Source organism: Pieris napi, chromosome 10 (genome assembly GCF_905475465.1).
Source record: "Pieris napi chromosome 10, ilPieNapi1.2, whole genome shotgun sequence".
Classification (NCBI taxonomy): domain Eukaryota; kingdom Metazoa; phylum Arthropoda; class Insecta; order Lepidoptera; family Pieridae; genus Pieris; species Pieris napi.
Window position 1 is genome coordinate 9425875 of NC_062243.1, and position 25985 is coordinate 9451859.

General features: G+C 32.5%; 1 protein-coding gene across 1 annotated transcript; it reads right to left on the reverse strand.

Annotated features, from left to right (window-relative positions):
* Positions 1–3306: 3306 nt before the first annotated feature.
* LOC125053395 (G-protein coupled receptor dmsr-1-like) lies at positions 3307–25697 on the reverse strand. The gene is made up of 4 exons (XM_047654745.1): positions 25577–25697; positions 13803–14646; positions 12116–12293; positions 3307–7500 (listed from the first exon to the last, which is right to left on the reverse strand). Exons 2-4 carry the CDS (start codon positions 14589–14591, stop codon positions 7328–7330), a joined length of 1140 nt encoding a protein of 379 aa, XP_047510701.1. The 5' UTR covers positions 14592–14646; positions 25577–25697; the 3' UTR covers positions 3307–7327.
* Positions 25698–25985: the final 288 nt, after the last annotated feature.

Genomic DNA, 25985 nt, shown 5'->3' on the forward strand with positions numbered 1-25985 from the left:
CAGTTTAATTGAAATTCTAAACATGAAACAAATTTTGTGCTAAGTGACCGGAATATAAAGCTTTATTGCCGCTAACCATCAATTTTCGTGGCATAAGCTTGTTAAATGTAATTTTCTTTAATCACCAGGAACAAGGTCGTAAAGGTTTGGATATTAAATACCTATATATAAAATGGAAATGTCATCAACGACAAATTATTGTTTTAAAATATTGAATTATTCACGATAATTTTAATTAAGACGTTATATCGAATGCTATATCGCAGTTGTTTAACGTTATTAATCTATATATATATATATAATAAAAATGTTCATTTAAACATACACATACTACCAGTACATAGACAGTGATCCGTCTATATTAGTATAATTTATTACTATATCTTCTTAAATTAGTTATTATAACATATATAATATAAATGTTCATGTGTCGGCTATCTTGATTAAAATTTAAAAGGTTCAAACTGTTTTACGTAATAGAATTAAATATTTGCTTCACATAAAACAAATAAATAATCTTTGTGAGCTTCGCTATAAGTATTAATATAAAATGTTCTTTAATTGTTCGGTATCTTAACTCTCGTTGACGGCTCAATGAAGTGTAAACTGCTCTCTTGCGCTCACTTGAATATGAAATAAAAACCTCTCCGTTTTACAAACTCGCAAATTCATCGTCTGGAAAAGTCATCCTGGCGTCTCATCAATATTCGACCGTTACTTGCCAAACGTACTTGTATTTATATTTGCATACCTTAAGCTTGAGGCACGTATCCTAATACCTAAGGTATATTTACTTGAATAGGCAGCGTTAGTCGGTGAACTATATCTGAGGTTGAAGTTGATATTGTATTTGCATTACGGAAGTTTACATTTAAATAAAATTATTTTTACCAATAAGAACGAAAATTAATTATTCATTATTAATGATTTCAGAAATATAAGCTTAAATTTATCTCAATCCAAATTAGATTACATACTAAACATCATATAATCTGTATTTACTACCTATAACGTAACTCGTAAAAGTTTTCGTTTCATATTGAAATGAAGTAACAAGTTTAAATTGCTTGTGAGGAAATTGTGACGGTAGAAAAGTTACAAAACAGACTGCGTTCCGATAAACTAAGTACTTACGAGATTCTCTTCATACAATTACCATAATGTTTCGCGTAAGTAATGCTACGTACAACACTAAGTACTTTATGTTTTGCTTTATCAATAATTCGTTGGATTAAATCTTACCATATATACGTCGTCCATGGTCATCGATTTTGCATCAAGTAAATAATGTAAAACATTTATCAGTGCGTACAAAATATAGTGTGACGCACTACATGAATACCACCTATAGACTATAAAGTTGATATATAAAGTTGAGACATGCCAAAGAGGAATGGAAAGAAGCATGGTGGGTGTAACACTGAGACATCGAAAAAGAGCAGAGATAAGATCAGCGACCAAAGTAGAAGACATTATAAAAAAAATAAGGCTATTGAAATGGCGCTGGACCGGGCACATGACAAAAGATAGCAGGTTGAAATGGACAAATATAATTACAGAATGGCAACCACGCGATGGAAAAAGGAAAAGCGACGGAGCAAGAGATGGGCAGACGATATAAAGAGAAAAGGAGGCACAACTTGAACAAGAAGAGCTATCATCAGAAAAGAATAGAAACAGCTGGAAGAAGACTATGTGTCACAGGACACGCTGACTACCTAAAACGGGTCAAGTGACGTTTTAGATTAAGTTTTATTTATGTATTAGAATAAAGTTTTTTGTGTAACTTAAACAAGTGTTATTATATTGTACTGGATGTCAGCAATAAAGGCTTAATAATAATAATATAGACTATAGACGAGCTATAGTACAACGATTTATAACGTCAAGAGTCTCAGCTGTCTGTGCTCCATTTATGCGCATCACTTCTAATGATAAATGTTAAATATGATATAGTTCGTTGCTTAAGTCAAAGTTGCAACTTTATAACTAATTGCAGAATCTCTTCATAACAGTAAACAAGAAATATTTTAACCATGAGTCAGATCCCAGCGGAATCCAATCTTTGTCACAATACGCAGCTATTTCAGAATTATACTTACGATCCTGTCGAACAAACCATTAAGTACTCTGAGCGTGGTCTCGAAGGAATAAATTATATCTTTTTCCTTAGTCATTTTCATAGTACTCGTACAAAAAAAACATAAAAGGGCCTGCAGAGTTAGATTAGACAGTGTTTTTGCAGCACTTGACGCCTGATCAAATAGACAAGCTTAATTTATTTGGCATACACTTCGTGGTTAGTTAAATGAATTGGAACAAGATCACTCATATTTTTTTCACATCAAAGATATTCTGAATTCGCCTTAGCCTTTTTATACGCTCGAAAGCTTAGTACTGACGAAAAAGGCACATTTATTATGGAAATTAAAAGCACCCACAATCAAAATCTAATGGAATACCTAAGCGTTCTTATATAGGTCTAGCCTGTTAAAAACTATGTAATAAAAATCAAATAAATTTTCTTGTCGCATAATCTGGAGCTAAATTGAATTTTCGGTACAAAAATATTTCATAATGCTGTTTTAACATTAAGACACATTGTTTTTAATAAAACTTGGAATGAATATGAAAGTTGGATCGTAGCTAACTCGGAATGAAGTTAATACAAAAACGTTACGTACAATATTTGCGTAACTCCAAGAAATATTTATTCAATATCACAACAACATAGATATAGTTTTTTTGTATTTCAATTAATCCTAATGTATATATGTGCTTACTTAGCTGCATTTATTGTTTTTATTTATTTATGAAATGTTATTGTAATATCAGAGAAATAAACCACCTTTGGAAGGCTTGTCTCACCGTCTTTGTCGTGAAGCCTTGCTCTAATGATATGATTACGGATGGTACTAAACCTTACCTACATATATGTATTACATATACATATACTAAACAGTTTTGCAAAAAAACGGGCACCTAAGGAATTTTACGTTCTAAGGTCGATTTCAGTTAATTAATTAAATTTAATTGTATGACATAGTCTGTATACTTATTATCGTGTAAATTTAATATACGTGTGATACATCGGTTTTAAAGTATTCATCAAAAATAAATTTTAAAAAATCCAAAATATATGTATACAGAAATAGTTGTAGTGCTTTGTATAACAGAGGGTTATCCTAACTATTAATATATTTTAAGCAGTTAATATTTAAAATACAAAAGATGACACTGTACATGAATAATTTAATATTATTATTCAAACGTAAATGTACACAGAAATTGATAAAATACACAGTTTTTGTTAATTATATTCATAGTTCACAGGTATTACTAGTTATAAATTACTATAAACGTACTATAATCATCAAATAGCTATTGAATGTTTTATCTTTCTCATGCCCAATAAATACTTAAATGTGTCAAAATATTATTAAGCTTCCTAATGTTTATAGTGTGTTGGTGAATATGATTATAAATTTGTAAAATATTATAAATACTTCCCATTCTTATCAAGGAATAAGTATATAAGTACATGCATAATTGTTTTCGTTGTTCCTTAATCTAATACAAAACAACATTATATAATTCGTAAAATAATAATAACAATAGTTCACATTTAAATAAACATACTGTATAGTTGGTAAAATTAATTTTTAGAATGTTCTATGATCTATCGTTGTGAAGACAAATCTTATTTAAATAATTAAGTACACAAACGAGATCTTCATAACACTTTAATGTTTGCCAAAAATTGTATCAGTTATATTTACATTCCTTATCGACAATATAATCCCAGGCTGAATAGAATCGAGCCTCGTGTATAAGCGGTTTCGTAAAGGGACCGTAAAGCCAAGGGCATCGATTCGATTCCCCGTTGGAGGGCTCTTTATAATTAAATTTGGAACATTTTCTCCGCCTCTAGTGGCTTGTGAGGGGTCAATGCTCTGAAATCAAATTTCTTTAGCTATTGTTAGGCGTAGACAAGGCACGATCAAAGATGTGTCGAAGACCTAAGAAGATCGGGGAAATTCTCTGGTAGGTCGTATACTTGGAGAAAGCCTCGTGGGATCCCTGAGGGCGTGTAAACTAAAATCAATTTCCAGCATTCAATTAACAACATAAGCTATTTAATTGGATTTATATAACTTCACCACAAATGTAATCGGATGCCAAAATGATTTTACTGTTCCTTGTTATCGCTTTAATCTGGGACATAATTTTATCACTGAGTTGTACCTTTTTTAAGCTGTATAAAAATAAATATTTATCAACCACTGAAGATAATTTATTGAACGACGTTGTTAGTGGCAGGACAAACTTGAAATTTGTTAACAAACAACTTAAGTAAAAGTAAAAGTTAAAAATAAATAAACACCTCGTCTTGACAGTTTGGGAACGACTGGGTGGCTCGGGTCCTCGGAGGTGATTAGACGCAGATACTTATCGACAGGATAAATGAGGTCGTCAAGGTAAAATGTCAAAAATAATAAGATCTGTATGGAGAAACGTATGGGCAGGATAATTGGATAGATATCTTATATAATGGTAATAATTTCAGATATAGATAAGTTACTAAGCAAATGTTTTAATTGGATATTAGATAATGTAATACTGTTGAAAAATTTGTTTGGTTTGTGTAATAGCAAAAAATATATACACCACGACAAAACAAGGTATAATTTTTACCTCTCAAAACCCTCTTTTTTGGCATAATTTGTTTAAAACATTGACGTAGTTATATAAATTATTTTTGTAATAAAAGTTTCTAGAGAAACGTTATTAAAGAATTCCAGTCTAAAAATGTTTAGACAGGAATTGGTTAAAAGAATAAATTTTTGTACCAACAGTCCTGATTAAATACGCATGTCAAATCTTTTGAATGCGAAATCCTTTTATATGAAATCAAACGGTAAGGTAAATGATTCCGAAGAAACGGAAATGAAATCTTGAACAAAGCGAATTTAATCAAATTTTGTTTGCTTTCATCTCTACAAAGGGAACTCATGTAGTAATTTTAATTATCAAAATGAATGACGCATTTTCGCTTTCTTTATCAATAATATAACAAAGAGTGAAACACGAATTCGACAATAGTTTTAGAGCAACCCTCAGTCGAACAATACGTAAGCGGATTAACGATCTGAATTCTCATATATATCAAGATAGATAGAGATAGAGATAGAGAGATAGAAGATCTCATATATATCTTTTGTTTTACCAAAACTCGCATTGTTTCACGTCGGACATTAATAGTGTTATTGAAGGAAGTACAGCCGTAGAATATTAGATATTTACGTGATCGGCTACGCTAAACACTTTATATAATTCCTTAAGCGGCTGATAGAAATATGTTTGGACGATATCCTATAGCGTAGACATACAACTACGATGTTTATCTCGTAGCTTTATCGCATTTCGCTACGTGGTCTAATACGGAGTAATTGTGCGTAGTATTTTTCATCAAGTTTATTTCTTTTGTCAATGTTAAATGTACTATCTGAAATTAATATATGTTTTGTTTCACTAGTTTCACATGCTAACATCATTTTCAAGATACTTCAATATATACTCTATTGCCACCAGGAAATATGAGAAGGTTATTGAGCTATATGAACCCTACCTTTTCTCGAATGACAACGTCATGACACGCAGACAAAGTGATTTGGGTTATTATAATAACGTCTGTCTTTGAGAATGGCCTAAATTACACACCCTGCTAATAGCGAAGTTTCATAATTGATGACATTAACGAGTAAAGCTTTTTATACATAAACAAACGTCAACTAAAGAAACAAAAGACAACTTTACTCAATATTAATAACTAGATGTGCCCCGAGGTCTCAAATACAGAAGTCTTCTAGATACAAATCATAGTTAAATTCAAACCAGTTCTTGTTTCTTTTTTGTTTCAACTTCACATGTTTCTTCAAATTTCATGACAGCTTACTTTGATCTTACTGTTAAGGAAAAATATTAAATAAAATCCACTCATAACCTAAATAATTAGTATATTGTATAACCTTTTAACCTATTATATATTGCGATACCTCGTAATAATATTGTAACATATCTATATCTTGATCTTGGAATAAGTATATCTTGGCATGCTTATACAAACACGTCTTCACAACGAAGTGTTTGTGTTCGTAACTCACTCATCCGTCACTAATTTTCTATCAACGAACCTAACCTTGTGTTTACTCTTGCGATAGGACTCATTGTGTCTCAACGGAATAGCCAACCAATATCTCGTCAGTTAGTGACAGCTACCGACGGCAAAGTTTAGTAAACTACTTTTGTGTCCTTCCTTCCTTTTTAATTAATAAGAACTTCATTTTCGGCGACATATTTATTAAATATATAACACCTATTAAATTCTACAGTGGTCCTAATAACACCAATTAGTTATAAATATGACCTAATGCATACATTAATATGAGTTGTACGTTTTATTTTAACATCAATTACATTGAACATTACATTACCTATACATCAAAACGATAATTAACACCGTTATTTTTTAATACATAAACCTAAAACGACGTACATAACTTTAGAAATATTTCGATAAGTATTCGCCGTAACAACATTTAGGTTTATTATATATGGCAAGATACATACATTCGTCGCATACTTTGTCAGAGAGCTTACTGACAACATTAAAAATAGAATTGTAAACCAAAAAGATTTCCTTTGTAATTTTACTACAAAAGATGTCTCTTAGATACCAATTCAAGACTGTTACCCTTTCTATTTTTGGTAGTCAATCTCATTTTCATATAAATGACTGTATGTTGACGAGAAACTTTATGCAAATAGCTTTCATTACTGAATATTATACAACATATTTGTAGAACACAGATAAATATGGCATTTACATTGAAAATATAATAATACGTCATCCATTTGACATGGAAACGAGGAATTTCATTTCAGCTTTATTCACAAAAAACAAAAGAGCCCTTTTTTAATGGACTCATGGCAAGAGTTTACTTTGTATAAAACATTTTGAAGGACACGTCCCGGAGGAAAGGATTGTATGAGAGAAAGTATAGCAATAATTTTTCTGTTTATCTTTCTCGGTTCATGCTTTTAATATGCACGTCTCACCTTAACTAACATTTAATGTGATTAGAGGAAACAATAGTTCCTTATGAATTATAAAGTACTCATGCATAATATATAACTAAATCATCCGTACTTAAGCTGTCAAAAGTAATTAGCTAATCAAAAGCTGTCGTTCACTATAATTGACTGCAACAGTAGCACTAAATTGTTATTAAAGCTGGGCAGCTGTCGTAGCTGCACTACGCACTCGCTACGCTTTCACCGTAGATGTTGTAGTCAAAGGCTCGCTCTCAGCTCGTGCAGGTAGCGGAAGTAGTTTCCGAGCCAGACGGGTAAACGTGCACCTGAACTGCCGGCTCATGCTGCAATACAGCACAAAGTTAACAGCTGATCCCACCAACGCCATTAAATCCATTACTTCACCTATTAACAAAAAACAAATTCATTAATGTTTAGTATCTTGGAAGATAAAAATATAAAACTACAAGAATATTATTATTGTATTGAAGTTCAAAACTGATAGTAACGAGTAAAAATTATTTTAAAGAGAAACATTGTATGAAATAATCATAACTAGTTAAGCCATTGTTATAAAGTCTTATGGCGTGACCAAACAGGGCGTTCAAGGTGCGCGGCAGCAACATGCGGCATTCGTCTACGAATGTAGACTACTGTCGTGCTCTAGCACAACAACGAATCCTCAATGCGAATTAGGGATGCATGATGATCATCGCGGTTATAAGCAAAAACAGCGATGTTTTTACATCGATGTTACTATATGAAAAATATCGTAACATTATGAATCGACAAACGGAATCGAACATCAATGTTAACTCACGGCTTCGGCACGACCCATGCAACTTACGAAGAAATTTAAGTCTTCTTTGAACGCATTCACAAATCAGGTTTATTAAAATTATAAACGCGTATTCATTCACTGCGCGCCGGTCGTTCACTTCGTTCGTCCTTCGTAGTCTCACTCGCTCTTTCTCTCTCACACTTCCTCACTACTCGCTATTAACAAAGAAATAGATTAAAAGATTCTTCTTTATAAAAATTACTTCACATTCAGTCAGTTGATAAAAAATATCGAAATAAGTAATAATTTTTCTGTTTTTCAATAAATTTCGAACCATGTCACTGTATATTATCTCTTTGTCAATTATTAATGCAAAAATCGATGTTGGGCTTTCGATTATGACATTGATGTCAATATTGTTGTATTTCTAATATCGATCAGCCTTAATGCGAATGCACCTGCACACAATAAAGCGCGCGGCACTTGTACAAACAGAGCGCTATATTTGGTCACGCCCTTTATAATTAGTTTTTTGTTATGAGTATCATTGACTCAATTTCAATACTTAGAAATCATATACGAATATATATAATATACAATAATAAAAAGGAATATACAATATCAAAAAGTATTTTAACAATTATTATAAAAGATTAATTGTACATTAATTTTAGTGAAAGACGTTTTAAAAATATATGTTGTTTCAATATCAACAGCTCATTCCTTTCAAAATATATTAAAATTCAGATGATGTGGCAAAGAAAAATAAACGTGAGTTCAAAGAAGCAAAGTGAAGACTCAAAGCGATAATCCATTAAATCTTTACGTATATATTCAACAATTTCCTAGAGCTCATACCGTCTTGTTTACATTGGCTTATTTACCAATTATAATGAAATATCAACAATTCAATATTACTCAATCTGTTTGATCGATCTTTTATCATCACCTCATACCTAAGTTAAATTTAATTTTTTGCAATTCTATCAATTTCTAAGGCTAAAATAGATTTACGATTAGTGATGGTGACTCACGCTCGTTGTCATATATACTATCTACTAGTCGTCGAATATATTCAGTCCTAATTAAAAATAACAGAAAGGTTGGCAATTAAACGACCCTTAACATCAAAACTAAAGAAATTTTCCCAAAAAACTAAAGTATTTTTTTTTATTGAAAAAAAAAATGTTACATGCCAAATATTACAAATACCGTAAAATATACGCGAGCTTGTTAGTAATTAGGCGAGTAGTAGCAATAACCATTAATTTCAAATATTTAACTCCAAGGTCGTCTCATTGTCAAGGTTATTCCCATGTTAAATGACAATATATATCTCTCTCTATCGAAATCTTAATAGAATGTATATTAGATACATCGATCATTGTTGCAATATGATAAAATATCTAATATTGAAATGTGATGAGCAATAAATTGTTACGCGACCAAATTCCAATCAATCTAGTACAATATACATTCAAGCCCAAATCTATTATGCATAAGCGTAAATTGGCATTTCCCGTCCGCACGGGATAAATGTCAAGATCAAAATTAGATTATATAATTTTAATTGTATATGCGGTAAATAAAATAAATAAATATTTTTAGATAAAAATGCTGAAAATTGTGCCAGCATTGGATAAATTCTAACACAGAGTGTATATTTTTAGATTCATAAAGATATAATAAGAACGTTATTTTATATTATATTTTCATTAATGTCAGTTGATTTCTGAAAATATAAATTGTATATTTAGCAGTTTCATACGAGACGGATTTTTTTTTAAAGTTTAAGTTTTATAATATTATAATCCTTTATTAGAAACTAACCAGCTATTGTTTTTTTGAACTCGTTTGTATAAACACAAAATGAATAAACCAGACATTTTAGTATAATTAAACTGTCTTTTAACCTCTTCGATAGTACCTACTACAATTAAATACTAGCTGTTAATAGTAGCTTAATACTAGCTGTTAATAGTACCTTAATATTAGCTTTATACTTACGCGCTAGCACAGCTTACGTAAGTATGAAGCCAGAATATATTGTTTTAAAACATTACTTTATATATTTTCATATATGTATCTAAATTACATTATTTTAAAATCACGTTTTAGTATTAGTTAAATTAATATTTTTGTTTACAGGCACATATGTTTATTGAGCCTTTGGTGTCTGACATACATTACGCGCTCTTGCCCTTAAAAATTAGCAGCTACCCCATCCTCATTCTCCAGCAAGCGTAATGGCGCACATAAAAATAACGTTTATTGGTGGTTAACCGGGGTTTGAATGTACGATCTTAATGTTGAGTATGGCACGCTTAAGTACAAGACAAAACCTGCTCGGCGGGAGCTCTTTCCGCTTGACCGATTCGAATCGTCGACAACCAGTCACTTTCCGAGCGGCTTGATCCCTTCGCGTTACGTAGACATGTGGAGTCTGCATCTTGTTTTTGAGTTTCTTGAGTTTCATCATCGGACGTCAAGGCACGTCGTTCCACAACTGAGCGTTTCTTAAGGCAACTTTTGCCGCGCACCACTAATAGGTGGAACCAGCTGGCACTGAAGTATTTCCAAACCAATTCGACTAACAGGCCAAATGTGCTTCAAAAAAGAGCGTATTCAATATTCTTAAAAGGTCGGCAACGCACTTGCGAGCCATGTGAGTGTCCATGGGCGATGGCATCACTTAACATCAGGTGAGCCTCCTGCCCGTTTGCCTCCTGTTACATAAAAATAAAAAAAAACAACTCGTGATTTTCGCAACTGAAGCGATTTATGATTTATGAAATTTGACCCTATAAGGGAAGAATGGCTTTGTTGTCTAGCTCGTAACAAAAATGGCGAAATGTGTCAGGCATAAGCTAACCACCTTGCCTACAAAGTAAAATAAACAAGGAAACAGATGAAGACATCTAATTATAACCGAAAAAAAAATTAAGTGAGAAATTCAAAATTTTTTAATACAAAATCTATAATTACTTCATAAACAAAAACAGCTAGCAACGAAGTGTTAGGTACTTTATGAAATATTTATAAATATACTGAAATAGAGTTAATGAATAAAAAAAGCATTATCATGCAACTTCCAAGGCAGTTTTATTATCATAATTTTATACATTTTGTATTGACTTTACGGACCATATTTAAGTGTTTTGTAATACGATGTGTCCAGGTAAGTAGTAATAAAGTTTACGGATTCAATTAAGTCTTTCGGGTCTTTGATGCCTTTTACGATTTAGTTACACGTACCATGGTAACGACATTAATGTTACTGGGATATATACCTTTCCCTTTTTGACAGAACAATGTTTGTCTATAGACTATTGTTTCTTTTATTTCACACGACTCATGAATTGTAGGCATTCACTATGAATTTAATTGTACACAGATAATGCAATAATGCATATCCTACAAGATAATAGTTGAAACACATTGCTATTTTTTGAATATCCATTAAATAATAGTCATATAGTATTCTGCTAAAGTATACGTTATTTTGACAAACAATTTTTTGGATATTTTCCGTCAGTATTCGTTTTATTATATATTAAAATAATTTAAACAAGCTACTGTCACAGAAATACTATATTTATAAACGTAAGACTACACAGTACACTATGTATTAAAATTAAGCAATTATAATACGTCATCGTTCACAATGAAGGCCTATTTTCAGGTTCATTCAGCGCGAGATATTTCACATGTTAGGCACATAATAGAGATCCCATCATCGCTCATTCTATTAAGGCTTCTATTACTATGTTATTTGAACTTAACAACATATTCAACGAATACGAAACATCTGCTTCAAACATCCATTTAACGGGCTTAAAAAAATCGAAGTTCTGTATTTAGTATATATAAATTTGTTTTTTTTTATAGAACAGGGGGCAAACGGGCAGGAGGCTCACCTGATGTTTAGTGACAATCCGCAGCCCATGGATTTATTGGACATTATAAGTATTGTTAGTATATATCATACTTTACTTAAAGTACGTGCTTAAGAAACATACGATTTTTGTTAATTCGTGGGATAACTTTTTAAATAATCATACCAGTAATTTATGGTGATAGTGGGGTAAAGCTCTGAATGATCTTCTTATTTTTAATAAACATCACAAAAGCACAGATATGTCTATCAAATTGCTACATTGACTTCACGCCCTATGTATTATTTTTAAAAGTCTTGGGTTATTTTCGATGAAATCGTATAAATTTTTACGCGATACTTACCAAAAGCATAATAGCATATTTCAAACAGCTGTGGAGCGATAGCTGTCAGTAGCCCGAACAGAGCTTGTGGCAATTCCGTAGCGAGGAAAAGGCCCAATAGAGCGACCAGCATCCGGGTAGTGCGGTCCGTGCGACTTCCGCCACGCTTACCATCATCGTGTAGCCGACCTTTTTCACCCTGTAGGGAAATTGGAAATTTATAAATTACTAAGATTATTCGGCGTTTAATAATGTAATAAACAGTTTAGATACGCTTTAAATATGATGTACTTTCGTTAAAGACATGACATTTTTGTTATAATAATTTACTATTTGATTTCGAAGGATTTTGATCCTTTAAAAACTAATAAGTATATAGGTTCATAATTGTTCGAGAAATTATTTGGTTTGTAAAAAGAAATGTCTGGAATTGTTAAAGTTTTAGGAGCAATGAACAAAGGATACGAAATGAGCTTTATACTCTACGCTTTGATCGAGAAACTACTTATAAATATAAAGTTTCGTTGCAGCGCAATTTAAATAACTCAGATTCAATTTAGTTTTAATAACTCAACTCTGCACACGAGCGTTTCATATTCAGACTAATCTAAGCCCGTCTTTCTTTTAAACCGCTCTTCATTTATCAAAAGGTTGTGTGATTCATCAACATCCCTAGGAAATTCTTGTTTTAGATACGAAAACCACATAGCGAAATAGGTCGAATTCTCGAGTTATCTAGAAAAATCTACCACATGAAAATAAGACGAATCGTATAGCCATTACGTAGGTGCTACGAGCGACGTACGTTTTGTATAAATCTAAATATTTTATACAAGTAAAAATATTTTATATCTCCTATTGAGATATCGAGCTCAAAAGCATTGAAAACCATTATATATTCGTATAATGAAGGTAACTTTAATCCCACACGGTTGAAAAAATTCAAAGTATCGCAACATACGAACACCAGATGAAAGGAATGAATATTATTTGAAAATGTACCCGACACGGTACATTACACACGTACTCACTTAGCCCGTAAGCGGTGACACGTTTGAGCGAAAAATAATATACAATAGTCGATACACCTTTATATATCATCTACCCATTTAGTAAAGTGCTTGAATATTTCATATTTTTCAAGCAACTCACCAATTTAATACCTAAAACGGAACGGCTATTTCTTATATAGGCTTTGCATAGAAATAGACTACTAATAGTTATTCGTTTTAAGTTAAGTAACAACATATTTTCTTAGAATATGAATATTTTATTATACCAATATAATTACATTTCATTTAATAGTCTCTACGATGTACTTCTGTCTAACTTTGATTGCATAAATATTAAATGTAAACGTTCGCTTGTAGAGGGATATTCATAGTACAATACCAAAAGTAGAGGCCGTAAATCTCAGCTATAAGGTCTGATATATTCCCAAGATTCCCTAAATGTTTGAGAAAAAATATTATTCAAACAGATATTTTTCTAGATATTAATTGTACTTGTAGTATAAGGAATGTCTTCTGTACGACGCGGCGAATTATGAAAAAAATCTAAATATTTATTCTCAGCTTCCCAGTAACCTACAATTCAGTCACGACTTGATTTCTACTTATCACGCTTTTAAATAGTAATCACGTCTAGAAATTTCTCGACCATCCTTATCATAAATGAATATTACTTATTTATTTGATGATTTACTTACCTCTGTTGCTGTAATTGCTGATTTATTCAACAGCTTTTGTCTTCTCTTGTCGCTAGATTTCATTTTCAATATTAAACAAAAACTAAAAATTGACAACACTATACAGGGTATGAGTTTCAGAAATACGCTGTATATCCAAAATATAGCTGTCAACAATTCTTTGTTATTCGTCATCGTTAACGCATAGACTGGTTCTCTTATTGAAGATTCGTTGAGGTGGGTAGTTGCATTTATCGTTCCATTCGACTCTCTATTTTTCCCTGGTACCTCTTGTATGTGCATAGCAAAATAAATTGGAAGGCACACGATCGGACACACTACATATGCAAATCCAATTGCAATATTTGTGTTCCGCTTGTTGCATAGAGTTCTATTCTTCTGGGGAAACTTTATAGCTATGTATCTCCAGACTGCAAGCGTTATGGTCAGCCATATGGAAATAGTGTGAAACGTCTGACTGAAAATCGAGTGAAAATACACGAACACCGCCCAAGCGTAAGAATTTCGATTTAGATTTGCACCAATTTTGATGTAGATGTGCAGCGCAAAGGGGACGTAGTCAAGCATTACTAATAGATCTGCAACCGCGAGCGCTGTTAGAATGGAATTCGTCGATGAAATCATTTCCTTCCGGCTTAGTACAGCGATGTTGACGGAGTTTGCGATAGATCCGAGAAGGCAAATTAGTAGGGCTATATAGCCATGAATCTTTACGTAGACACGTTGAAATTCAAGTCCACCAGGCAAACAGTAAGCCACAACATCCCCATCACTCTCCAAACTCGACATACCTCTCGGGTGTTAGGCGTCTTGGCGATTAGAAGTTTTCAAACGTTGTCATTTTCTGAAAACAATAAACGTCTCATTTAATAAAGCTCTTTTGTGGCGGTGTTTTAAACATAATATAACGTCATTAACAATGTTGCTGACACATATTAATGATGATAAAGTAACTGAATTTTGTTCATTAAATTTAGATTGCAACAACCTATTTGTTTTCAGGATAATGTTGGAAGTTCAATTAAAATTACAGTATAATAAATTCAATTAAAAAAAAAAGCATTATAATCGTTTTAAGTACACTTGAAGCGTAAAGGGGGATTAATATCTATGCTTGAGATAAATCTGCTATTCCCCGACACGATATGTAAAACTACAAACTATGTTCTCCGAGTCTCTACTTCCAGTTATAGGAAGCTATTACCACTCAAAAGTTTTTGAGTGACGTGCTCAGAGCTCTTTACATGACTGCTGTAGACAGATAGATATTTATTTATGAGTTTGCGTAGGTTTCATCCAAGAATTACTTAGCGATATCGAAGATTTACTTAAATCAATATTTCTTGAGATAAATTTAAGATCTATAAGCATTTATGTTCATTAATTCCTGGTGTCTGTAGCCCGTTTAAGATATAGGGTAGACACATTTATGACAGCCATGGTGATCAGATCAAATACTGAATACCCAAAAATGTAATCCAGGACGCTGTGTGTCTATTACCATGAAATCAGTAACTGTTCTGAATATAACTGTCTCGTTATATATAAACATATTTTACTAAAAAATATTCAAATCGATTAGCAAAAGTCTCTGAATTATTTATGTTATTTCAAAACACTGTTTACAATTCATTCAACAAAGTTTTACTTATCTTCTTGTTTGGGAATGTAAATCCTCATTTTATATTTTGTTTTATTAATAATTCAATTTTAGTTTACTTTGGAGCTTTGAAAACAAAATCGTATATCAATGTCAACATGACATTGACAGGTATAAAGCCACAATGAGATATAAATTGCAAGAGAGAAATATACTTTTATTTCCATCATATCAACGAGTACACAAAATAGGACAAAAAGGTGTGGTTGTGAATTTATCTTTAAAGCACCCTTGGGCACAATTAAGTAATAACTTGGTCGGATAACAATACTTATTGGTATAGGATTACCCTTTAGACCTCGGGTTTCCTTAAAGTTTTGATACTATTGAATAATTATACTCACAAATCGTGAAGTGAGTATTTGAACGATGTGAACCTTTTAACCTAAGTGACTCTCGTGATTCTGCTAATGACCTCAACCCTGAGCCTTCATAAACATTAAATAAGTCAGTAATTAGCAACCCAATGAAAGCTTAAATATTGATTGATAATATTTTCTTGCAACATTTGTAAAATAAAAATAAAATATGTTTATTATGGAACATAAGATACATGTATCACTTATTCCACGTCATTAAATTTGAATTTGTAGGCATTACTACTCATCGGCAAAGAAGACAGAGGGTGTAGGCCGAGAGAAAAAGCCGGCGTAAAAAACTCTCGGTTCTCTTTTAAAATGACTATGATAGACAATGATTAGTCTCTATAGAAAAATTATAGCTAAAAGTTTTATTATCAAAAATGATTGCTAACCATAAACCACTTCACCGCCCGCTGTGTTCACCCCAGCTCAAAAGAAAATCATAAATTTATTCAGAAGGTACAACATTTATAAAAGTTTTAGAAATTAAACCCAAAAGAGTTGTTAATTTTTAACTTTGTTCAAGAGGGTAGGTTGTTGAATGAATAACCGAAATTATGCCGAGTGTAATCTATTTAGTTCCAAATTTAAAAGGCGAAACTACCTACGAAAATGCCTGTGAGTCAATGAAAAGTCAAAAAGGTTTCTATTTTTCCATTACATGAATTTTAGGGAATTCTTTATATAAAGGTGTACAACAGAAAAGTCTCTTATGGGTAGTTATTAATAGTTGCCCTCTCCTAGATCACATCGACGTCTCGTTTTGTTTTGTATTAACTTCACAAAATCGATGTATATACCTATATGACCCAAGTTTACTTATTGACAATCACACTCTATCTTCCTCTCTCCTTTTCCTTTACGAGGCATTTACGTCAAGGACAACATTTTACGTTTGACCGGAAGAAGTTTAAAATTTCCGTTTTCTACATAAGTACTAAAAGGATTTCCTATTATAACATAAGTTATGTTACTATTGTATTCATTTTAAACCTACGTTAATATCTATTTACCTAGACCTAGGTGAACTAATGCAGGCGTGTTTAATAATAAAGTTCATAATTATACGATCATACCCAGCGACGTCAATAACAGACTGGCAATGAAATTATTTCGAGTATGTCTGTCTGCGAAGCCAATTATTTAGGTTTTATAACTGAAGAAACGTCTCAGACGAACAGATCAGAGGCTAAAAATGTTGTTTATAAAACAAGAATAAACTGCAAATATCATGCGCTCGTATTAAAAAGTTTCAACTTTCAATATCCATTTGACGTTTTACATATGGAACAAAAATCTCAAGTTTAAAAAAATATTTTCGAATATATACTCAAATGTATTAACTGACTAAGAGTATACTCAGTACGGTCTTTATTATATAAATTGTATTTTCATCATTGACGCTATTTATAATATATACATTACTTTAATAAAGATTTCAAAATAATTTGCTGCTTTAATATAATATAATGTATTAACAACACACATCAATCTTTTTTAGATTGATTAACTAATGACGTTCGATGTTTATATTTAAAGTAAAATTTCTAATCGCTAAACACGGCTTCATTATAGCTGGTAATTATGAGAATATGTCCAAGAATGTACAACTAGAAAATACTATACAAGAGTTATAAATTTTATTTACTGTTTTTTATGATGAGGCCGTAAAGTATTCGAGTATCTTTTATTATTATTTGTCTCAAATACCAACACAATTGATGAATCCCCTCGGGTTTCACTATCTCTTGACAAGAGACGTACTCAATATTCCAATGAAAAATGTTCCGCAATATTTCTACGTGCACACAAAAGAGACAACCCGCAATTTATTTAATAACAACGCTTTTACTAGTTTGTTTTATACACCAATATTGTAGTGACAATATTCTAATTACGGAAATAGGTCAAATATTTTAAGACGTTTTAGAAAGAAAAAGTATATGGCAACATTTTATACTTTTTTTGCTTATTCTAAACTTTTAATATACAAATAAAACCTCTTATTTATCTTATTTATCCCATAACAACGAAAAATTTAAACAATTTTATAATATCAAATTTGTGATATACATAGACATATTTTTATCTTCTAGAAATTATACTTGGTTGGTTAAAACATGGAGTGATTAAACCGTTACCTAAACGGTACAATTTAAAAGTTACTCTTAGAACGCATATAAATGCCTCCGCGTAAACAACAAGAGAACAGGTTTAATATTATTAACGTGAGACTCAACAATTCTTTATTTCCTAACGTTCATCATCTCAAGTTCCCAAGTTTATAGCCACATTCGTGTTTCATATTTCAAGTTAACCCCTGCTAAAACAAAATATCGTCATAAATTTCAAGCTCAGTTCAAATCTCCAGACTTTGACCTGTTTTGTAAACAAGTTCCCGTTGCGGTTACTTCAAATTCACTATTAGATTTCGTTATTCGGTATAACTTTTGACAGTGACAAATATTTTAATGTTGTAAGTCAAAATAATTGAATTAATATAAATTAATAAGGATTTTCTTTAATTGCGATTATATTTTTAATTCGGCTTAAATACAGATTAAGGACACATATTATGTCTTTATCGTAAATACTAATTATGTGAATGAGACAGTATTAATATTAATAATAAATAGTTTTTTAGTAAAAATGTTTGTATTTCAACATTTAAATAAATTATATTCACATCTTTATATGTTTATGATAGCTTAAAGAAAATATGTATTCACTTATAATGATCAATGCATCTTAGAACTTAGAATTTAGAATTCATTATAAATATATACATAGTTATATTTTTTGTATAAATAGGTAAAACTGTGCTCTATGTTTATGTTTGAATGTGTATTCCGTTTTTGGCTTTTGTGTATAATGTAATTGTTTAGTTATTGTTTAGTGAGTAGCTGTAGGAATACTGTTGAGCAAATAAATAAATAAATCAATTGAAGAGACGGTTTTTAAGAATATCTTTAAAGCAAAATCTTCTCTATAAGGCCTTCGGGCCTAAGCCTCATTTTTGCATAAATTTTGAATAGATTAGGAAAATCGTTACCCATTTATTAGTCCAACAACCTCTACCGACTACGTTTTCAATTATTAGGGACTTAATTTAAAAAGATTTCATTTGTATAAGCTTATATAAGTATTTACCATTGATTAAACAAAGTTGGAAGGTTATTTTATGTTTTACCCGTGTTTTTTATGAACAGGGGCGAAACAGGCTGCAGGCTCACCTTATGTTAAGTGATACCGACACTTTGTGTCCATGAGCGGCGTGCGTTGTGCGTTTTAAGATTTAGAATGCTCTTCTCTAGGAAAAGTGTCGTGTTACCAGACTTCCAACACATGTAATATCTAAAGGCTGGTTTACGCCGAGGCAGCAACATGCAGCAGTGCCGCATGCTACATATTGCGGCATGCGGCACCTTGTGGCATGCTACAAATAGAAAGCATATGTGGCATACGGCAGCCTATTTTACGCCGAAGCAGCATCGTGCCTGGATAATTACCAAAAGCATTGTGCTGTTTAAGGAGTGTTTCTGGTCTATCTACTTGTTTTATCGAGGGGATACACCATAGAATATAGATGATCAAGTAACTTTAGCATCAGCATATTTAGTACTACTAAGCCATGCAGCTAAACAACGGAAGATGAGACGTTGGTGGAAAAGAATACTTCAAAATGGCCCACAAATTAGTTTACTAACAAAAATTAAGTCAGACGATGGTGCCTTATTTAAAAACTTTACCAGAATGTCAACTGAGGACTTCGAGGACTTTTTTTTTAAGTCTAAATCTAAGTCTCTGTTTTTCGTTACACCAATTCATGACCGATTATTCTCAGTTTCCAATACAAACAAAAACAACCTACAAACTGTTTTGACGCACGAAAAATGTCGCATGGAATCCATTGTGCTCGGATACAAGCTGCGACAGTCTGCCACATGACGCAATGTGTTGCCATGCCCAACGGTTCTTGCCACAATGTGCGACATTTTTAAGTTTGTAGCATGCGGCTTTGTGGCATGCTGCAATGCCGCACAGTGTTGCCCCGGTGTAATATTGGCTAATGAAGCATGATTGATAAATCATCACGCTTCCTTATTTTGTTATTCCGCACTATTTAATGATTGCTTTTGCTGATCCTGAACAGGTTCTACGAGAAGTACAGCGTGAAAACTGTAACTGTGTCTTGAATCGAGGAACGGAGGCAGTAATGGTTGTATAGCATTGAAATACACCTCATTCACTCCGTTGCAATTTGATAATTAAATGAGAATGCTTGAATGACTATACACTAAACATTGTTCACTTTGGTGAGGCAATTGTAATTCCAGAAAGCAAAGAGAAAATCTCTGTAAGACGGAGTTTTAATATATTCCAATCACGATGAAAGCGTAGGGATGTCCAACTTATGTGTACATTTATTCATGGCAGTGGGAAATGATTTTTATTTTGTGATTTTTACTACTAATTCTATTTATTTCGCGCGAGTATCACATTTAAAATTCACACACCCATGAAAACGCAGTCAAATATCTATCGGCTTCTTCTATCTATTTTCTGTTTTTTGTTAGTATGACCAACCCGTGACCAATGTTGCTGCGGCATGCAGAACATCGGTATGGTTTATAATTTTTTATTCATAATAAAAATACACTTTTCATTATTATTTTTCATCTCAGTTTTTTGGCTTTATTTTATGATCAAAGCGTAAAATAAAAATTAATTTTTATATTTTATATTGTTTGTAATTAATCAAGTAATTACTGTTTTATTTTATTATATAAAAAATGTTTCGGACTCCAATATGCTAGACGCAAGTATGTGAATCTCTTTTAATAATTCTACCTCTCCTACCCGGGGTACAAATTGGAACATTCATTTGTGCCGCAGGCGGGATATCTGTTCTCGTCGCCTCGGGATGCTTGAAAGAACGGACCTAACTAACCTCTGGCGCGTAGACTATGCCTAGGTTTCATAGCGGAAATGACGAAACTGACCGACTCATCGAGTGCAATTTAGACTAGAGTGCGGGTAGACTTTTCACGAATTTGCTTTAGCTTACTTGACGCAAATGGTCCCTGCGAATACGCGAATACCAGATGTGGATGGTAATAAATCCTCTTTGTTGGACCTTCAGCTGACTTCACATCCGGAGAACTATCAAGTCTCTGTTGACCCTTTTTGTTCCATTCTCTGCGGGGCCGGTCGGGGTTTTGTTACTGTGCTATGTTCCATCATATCTACACTAACATAACCGAGAGTACTTCAATATTAAAACCGCAACGGAAGATAGAAATGTCTTTAGTTATGGAATAAAAATAAAAGCATTCTATAACTTTTTCAAAACATCTTCCATTGAGACACATTACGTGATTGGTCATTTAATACACGTAGGTGATTATTCTTCTCTACCCTATAGTGTCAAACCCGAGTCAATAAAGTTTTTGACAGATATGTGAAGCCACAGTATAAGGTTTTTAGTATTGTTATAATCCGACGAGCAAAAGCCTAGTATGTGTACCAACCCTAATATCGGTGGTCGTAAATATCCCAACGTACAGCGAACTATCCTCCAACACTATCGTGATTGGATTGGGATCGGATATTGAGTGGTGTAACACGTTCATAACAGTTTTTGATTGCTCCAAAAGTAGTTCGCAGTTAATATCCTTCTTATTCTATTCACACAGACTGATACCTATTTCTTTTGATTAAACTGCATATGTATTTATTTATTATAAATATCATATTTAATAATTATATAAGAAAGCATGAAACGCCTATGATCAGCAATATCGTCATCCCCTTTCAAACGCTCATCTAGAAAAACCCCCAGGACAACACTGCACGATTTGGTTCGGCGTTTTTATAAAAACAGCAAAAGATTGGAACTCCTTGCCCCCTTCCATCTTCCCTAAACAGTATAATATGTGCTCATAATGGTGACTTTCAGCAGTATAATACGCGAAATAGAAGTAATTTGAGTGTAGAACCAACCAGGCTCCAAAAGATAAACCACTCCTTATATGGAAATTGTATTCGTTTTTACAACAAACTCCCAAGCGAAATTAGAGAATTATCACTAAATAAATTCAAAGCCCTCGTTAAACGAAAATTAATCAATAAAACTTTTTATAAATTTGAGGAATATATAATGATCCTAATCCTTAGGATTGATTTGCTCCAGTTCAAACAATTTGTATGACAATACTTGGCGATTAAAAAGAGTGGCGGAAAGTTTATTGCCAGTTCTTCTTACCCGCCCTTGACTTGCGAACTGGTAGTAAATGTAAATTTACAATCAATTTAACTTCTTTCTGACAATTCATAAGTGTACTTGTTTACCTACATGAATAGAGATATTTTGAGTTTCAGTTTAAGCTGCGGTTAAAAAGGCATCTCCTGGACATGCGTGCCCTCCAATAGGCCACATCTCATTTAAAATCAGGTGGGATTATGGCCTAACAAACGTCTGTCCAGTTCTGTATTTAAAAAAAAAACCTATCAGGCGTAGAAATCCATGACTCAATGGTAAATTATGAGACATAAAACGATAAAAGATTAGTTTTTGTACCTTTTAAATACTTACAAATAAAAAGATAGCTTTATTGAGTTTGAAAGATCTGTGTTTATATAAAATATTTTACAATATTTTCTTTCTTCATTATTTTGAAATCCATTAACGACGGAAAGTCTTAGAGAATCCAATATCAATTAGGAAGTTAATTACTGGTTTAACCAAAGTTATCTCATTGCATGTTTTCTTAACGTTTATATTTTCTCACTTTTTGACGCATTACAATTTAGTGGAATAAATGTCACATGCATTATCAGCAAATTCGAGAGGTTAAATCGGCATCTCTTATGGTCCAAGATCCCAGGGCCGCCAGACATCACGTATTTTCTGACGGATGAAATGTGGACGATTGGGTAGTGTAAGTATGTACTATGATCGTATGCCTACCTGCTAGCTTGGTCAAACGGCCAATTTCCAGGTATCAGGTAATTAAGGTACACAAAAACATTACTTACTTCACGTAAATTCTCATGGCTGATTTTTATATATGTTTTCGAGTGTATAGTTAAAAATAAATTGTCAATACTCCCAGACACTTTCCGTCGGCCATATTGCTTAACAGACGCTTTAAGGGTCTCAAAATAATTAGTCAACTTCACGTAAATTCTGACGCTCCATTTTTATATATGTTCATCCGACAACTATTTTAAAAGCTTTGACAAGAAGACAGACCGATCCAAGGGGCCAATCATCCCCTAAACTAAATTTTAATATCTCTATGAGTGAGAGAGCATTATCTACGCGCATGAGACTGAGTGAGACCGACTGCGCTGTTAAAGCCATGAAAATTACTTGAACAGATATTTTATAATTTTTAGAACTTTTGTTGACCAGTAAATTATAGCAACAAAAATAAGAAAAAAATTGACACATAATAAATAATACTAAAGTTAGCCGACATTTTTTTTTTTTTCAATTTATTAATTAGAACTAAAAAATATTTTTTAAAAATACCACTTATATTTAAATAGCAGCAATTTTTTTAATTAATTATTTATTGTAAATTTGGAAACAAAGTGGAAAAATATTAATTCTTCAATATTTCTTAACAGTGGCTTTTAATCTTCATTATCATCATCATCAAATATCAATCTTGAAATTGAATATCTAAATCGTGATCGTCATCATCAGCATTATCCTTATTTTCTTCCTCTGTAAAAAACAAGTTAAACAATGAAGGTCTGAAAAAACTAAAAAGATACAAATAATATGAGAAACGAAAATAATTTACCTGATTGTTCTTCCAGCGACTCACTGACAAAACCCGGTAATTGATCTCCATCGAACCAATGAAAATCATATTTACCATCTTGTAGTGTCCAGCCATTGTTTTCGGGGTTGAAAATATTTATCATCTTCATACTTGCATTGTTCCAAAGCTAGCCCGTCGAAACTGTTGCCAAAGCTCACTTTTACAAGGTGGTAAGTTACAGGCATCGAAGTTTCTTAAATTCTTTCGATTGAATTCTTCATTTATATCAGATACCATGTATGTAAATGATAAACAACTGTAGTCTGGCAGTATCTACATCAATTATTCCAGGAAAATTGTAAACATCACAGATAAATTTTTGTATTATGTTGAATACACGTTCTTCTTCATCTACATCACCAACAAAATCCAACGTACCAAAACGGTGAAATGCTTTGTTGGTACTCTTCATTTTTCTTCAAAATATTAAACGGCTTTTGCTTGCCCTTTTTGAATAATAATAATTTTTCAAGTCATTTTCATGGCTTTAACAGCGCAGTCGGTCTCACTCAGTCTCATGCGCGTAGATAATGCTCTCTCACTCATAGAGATATTAAAATTTAGTTTAGGGGATGATTGGCCCCTTGGATCGGTCTGTCTTCTTGTCAAAGCTTTTAAAATAGTTGTCGGATGAACATATATAAAAATGGAGCGTCAGAATTTACGTGAAGTTGACTAATTATTTTGAGACCCTTAAAGCGTCTGTTAAGCAATATGGCCGACGGAAAGTGTCTGGGAGTATTGACAATTTATTTTTAACTATACACTCGAAAACATATATAAAAATCAGCCATGAGAATTTACGTGAAGTAAGTAATGTTTTTGTGTACCTTAATTACCTGATACCTGGAAATTGGCCGTTTGACCAAGCTAGCAGGTAGGCATACGATCATAGTACATACTAACACTACCCAATCGTCCACATTTCATCCGTCAGAAAATACGTGACGTCTGGCGGCCCTGGGATCTTGCTCTATTATGTTAAGATCCAGAATCGAGACTTAACGATAAGTGACGCTCGTAAGTCAAATACGTGTTGGAATTCGACATACTGGAGTCATGATTTGCGCTAAGTCTCGACTCGAATCGTAGACCCAACCGACAAAATCTTGTATAAGGCACAGAAGCGATCTTATAAATAATAGCTAGCTAACCACCAACTTGGTTATAACGAGGATTTAACAGTGCAACAGATAGTAAAATCTGACGCAAAGATTCTTAAATTGTAGCGGCACTGGATTATTTTCATAAATCTACATTGCTATATGTATTATAGTGTGAATCTTATTTAAAACATGATTTAAGAATGTAAATTGCCTTTAGGTGCCTTTTATCTTCATCTATCATCTTATGACTTATTAATTTGTAGTGATTATGCATAATTTATATTACAGACTCTAAACACCTTTCATAGGCCGTCTGGATATTGCTGGTAGGTATATCATATATTATCTTCAGCTCAATTTCTGAAGTTTATCGAAAATGGTATGAACAACTAATTATAGAAACACGTTTTGTTATTTCATTCGATATTATCTATGATTGGATTATGTCACTTTGGTTTATAATTGTACTATAATCTATTGTTTAGTTAATACCCTAAGAATGATTGTCGTGTGAGAAAGTTATTAAGTGATTACGTGTTATTTCAAGGATTTAACAATAGGAAACAATTATGCATCAGTATAATAAATACTTCAAAGTTTAAAGGATTACTCTAAGAGTGATAAATACAAAAATTTATTTACTTCAAGCATATATAAAAGTTTTTAATATTAACGTTGAATAACTGAAAAATACTTGCTTCTTACATATACCAACATTTTAAATACGACAAGGGTCGATATCTAGCTATATGTCACACGAAAACCATTAAAAAAAAGTGTTCAACTAGAAAAACAAAACAATATTTCTTACCACCCTTTCTATCCACTTTAAGAGTTTTTTTCTAACTTTAGTTGCTTACCACAAGTAAACACTTCAAACATCGTTGGAACCTCAGTCATTTGTCCTAAAGGCAACGTAGTCAAAAATTATGGGATACAAGTTAGAAGCTAACAATTTGTCAAGATGCTCTTTGGGGCAAAAACATCGTGCCTAGAATTATTTACGTAGCGCCGCGAACGTCGATCGACTGTATGCGTCTGGCGTGCTACAACGTAGACGCTCTCATTGTAACTGCTGGACGTCGGCGTCGGGAACACTGACTGAAACTTGACGGACGTTGACGGATCACAAAAACCATGATTAGGATGTTCCAAGGCCTGACATATCCGTTAAACCTTCCTTTATATTACATGTGTAATAATTTTACATAAAACATTTG

What these genes read in the sequence shown, in the direction of transcription:
- LOC125053395 (XM_047654745.1), bottom strand. Translation starts at nt 14,591, where the DNA reads ATGTCGAGTTTGGAGAGTGATGGGGATGTTGTGGCTTACTGTTTGCCT. An exon ending in CAGCAATTACAGCAACAGAG is followed by an intron (nt 12,294 to 13,802) that starts GTAAGTAAATCA and finishes ATTTCCCTACAG; the next exon opens with GGTGAAAAAGGTCGGCTACA. An exon ending in AATATGCTATTATGCTTTTG is followed by an intron (nt 7,501 to 12,115) that starts GTAAGTATCGCG and finishes TTTTGTTAATAG; the next exon opens with GTGAAGTAATGGATTTAATG.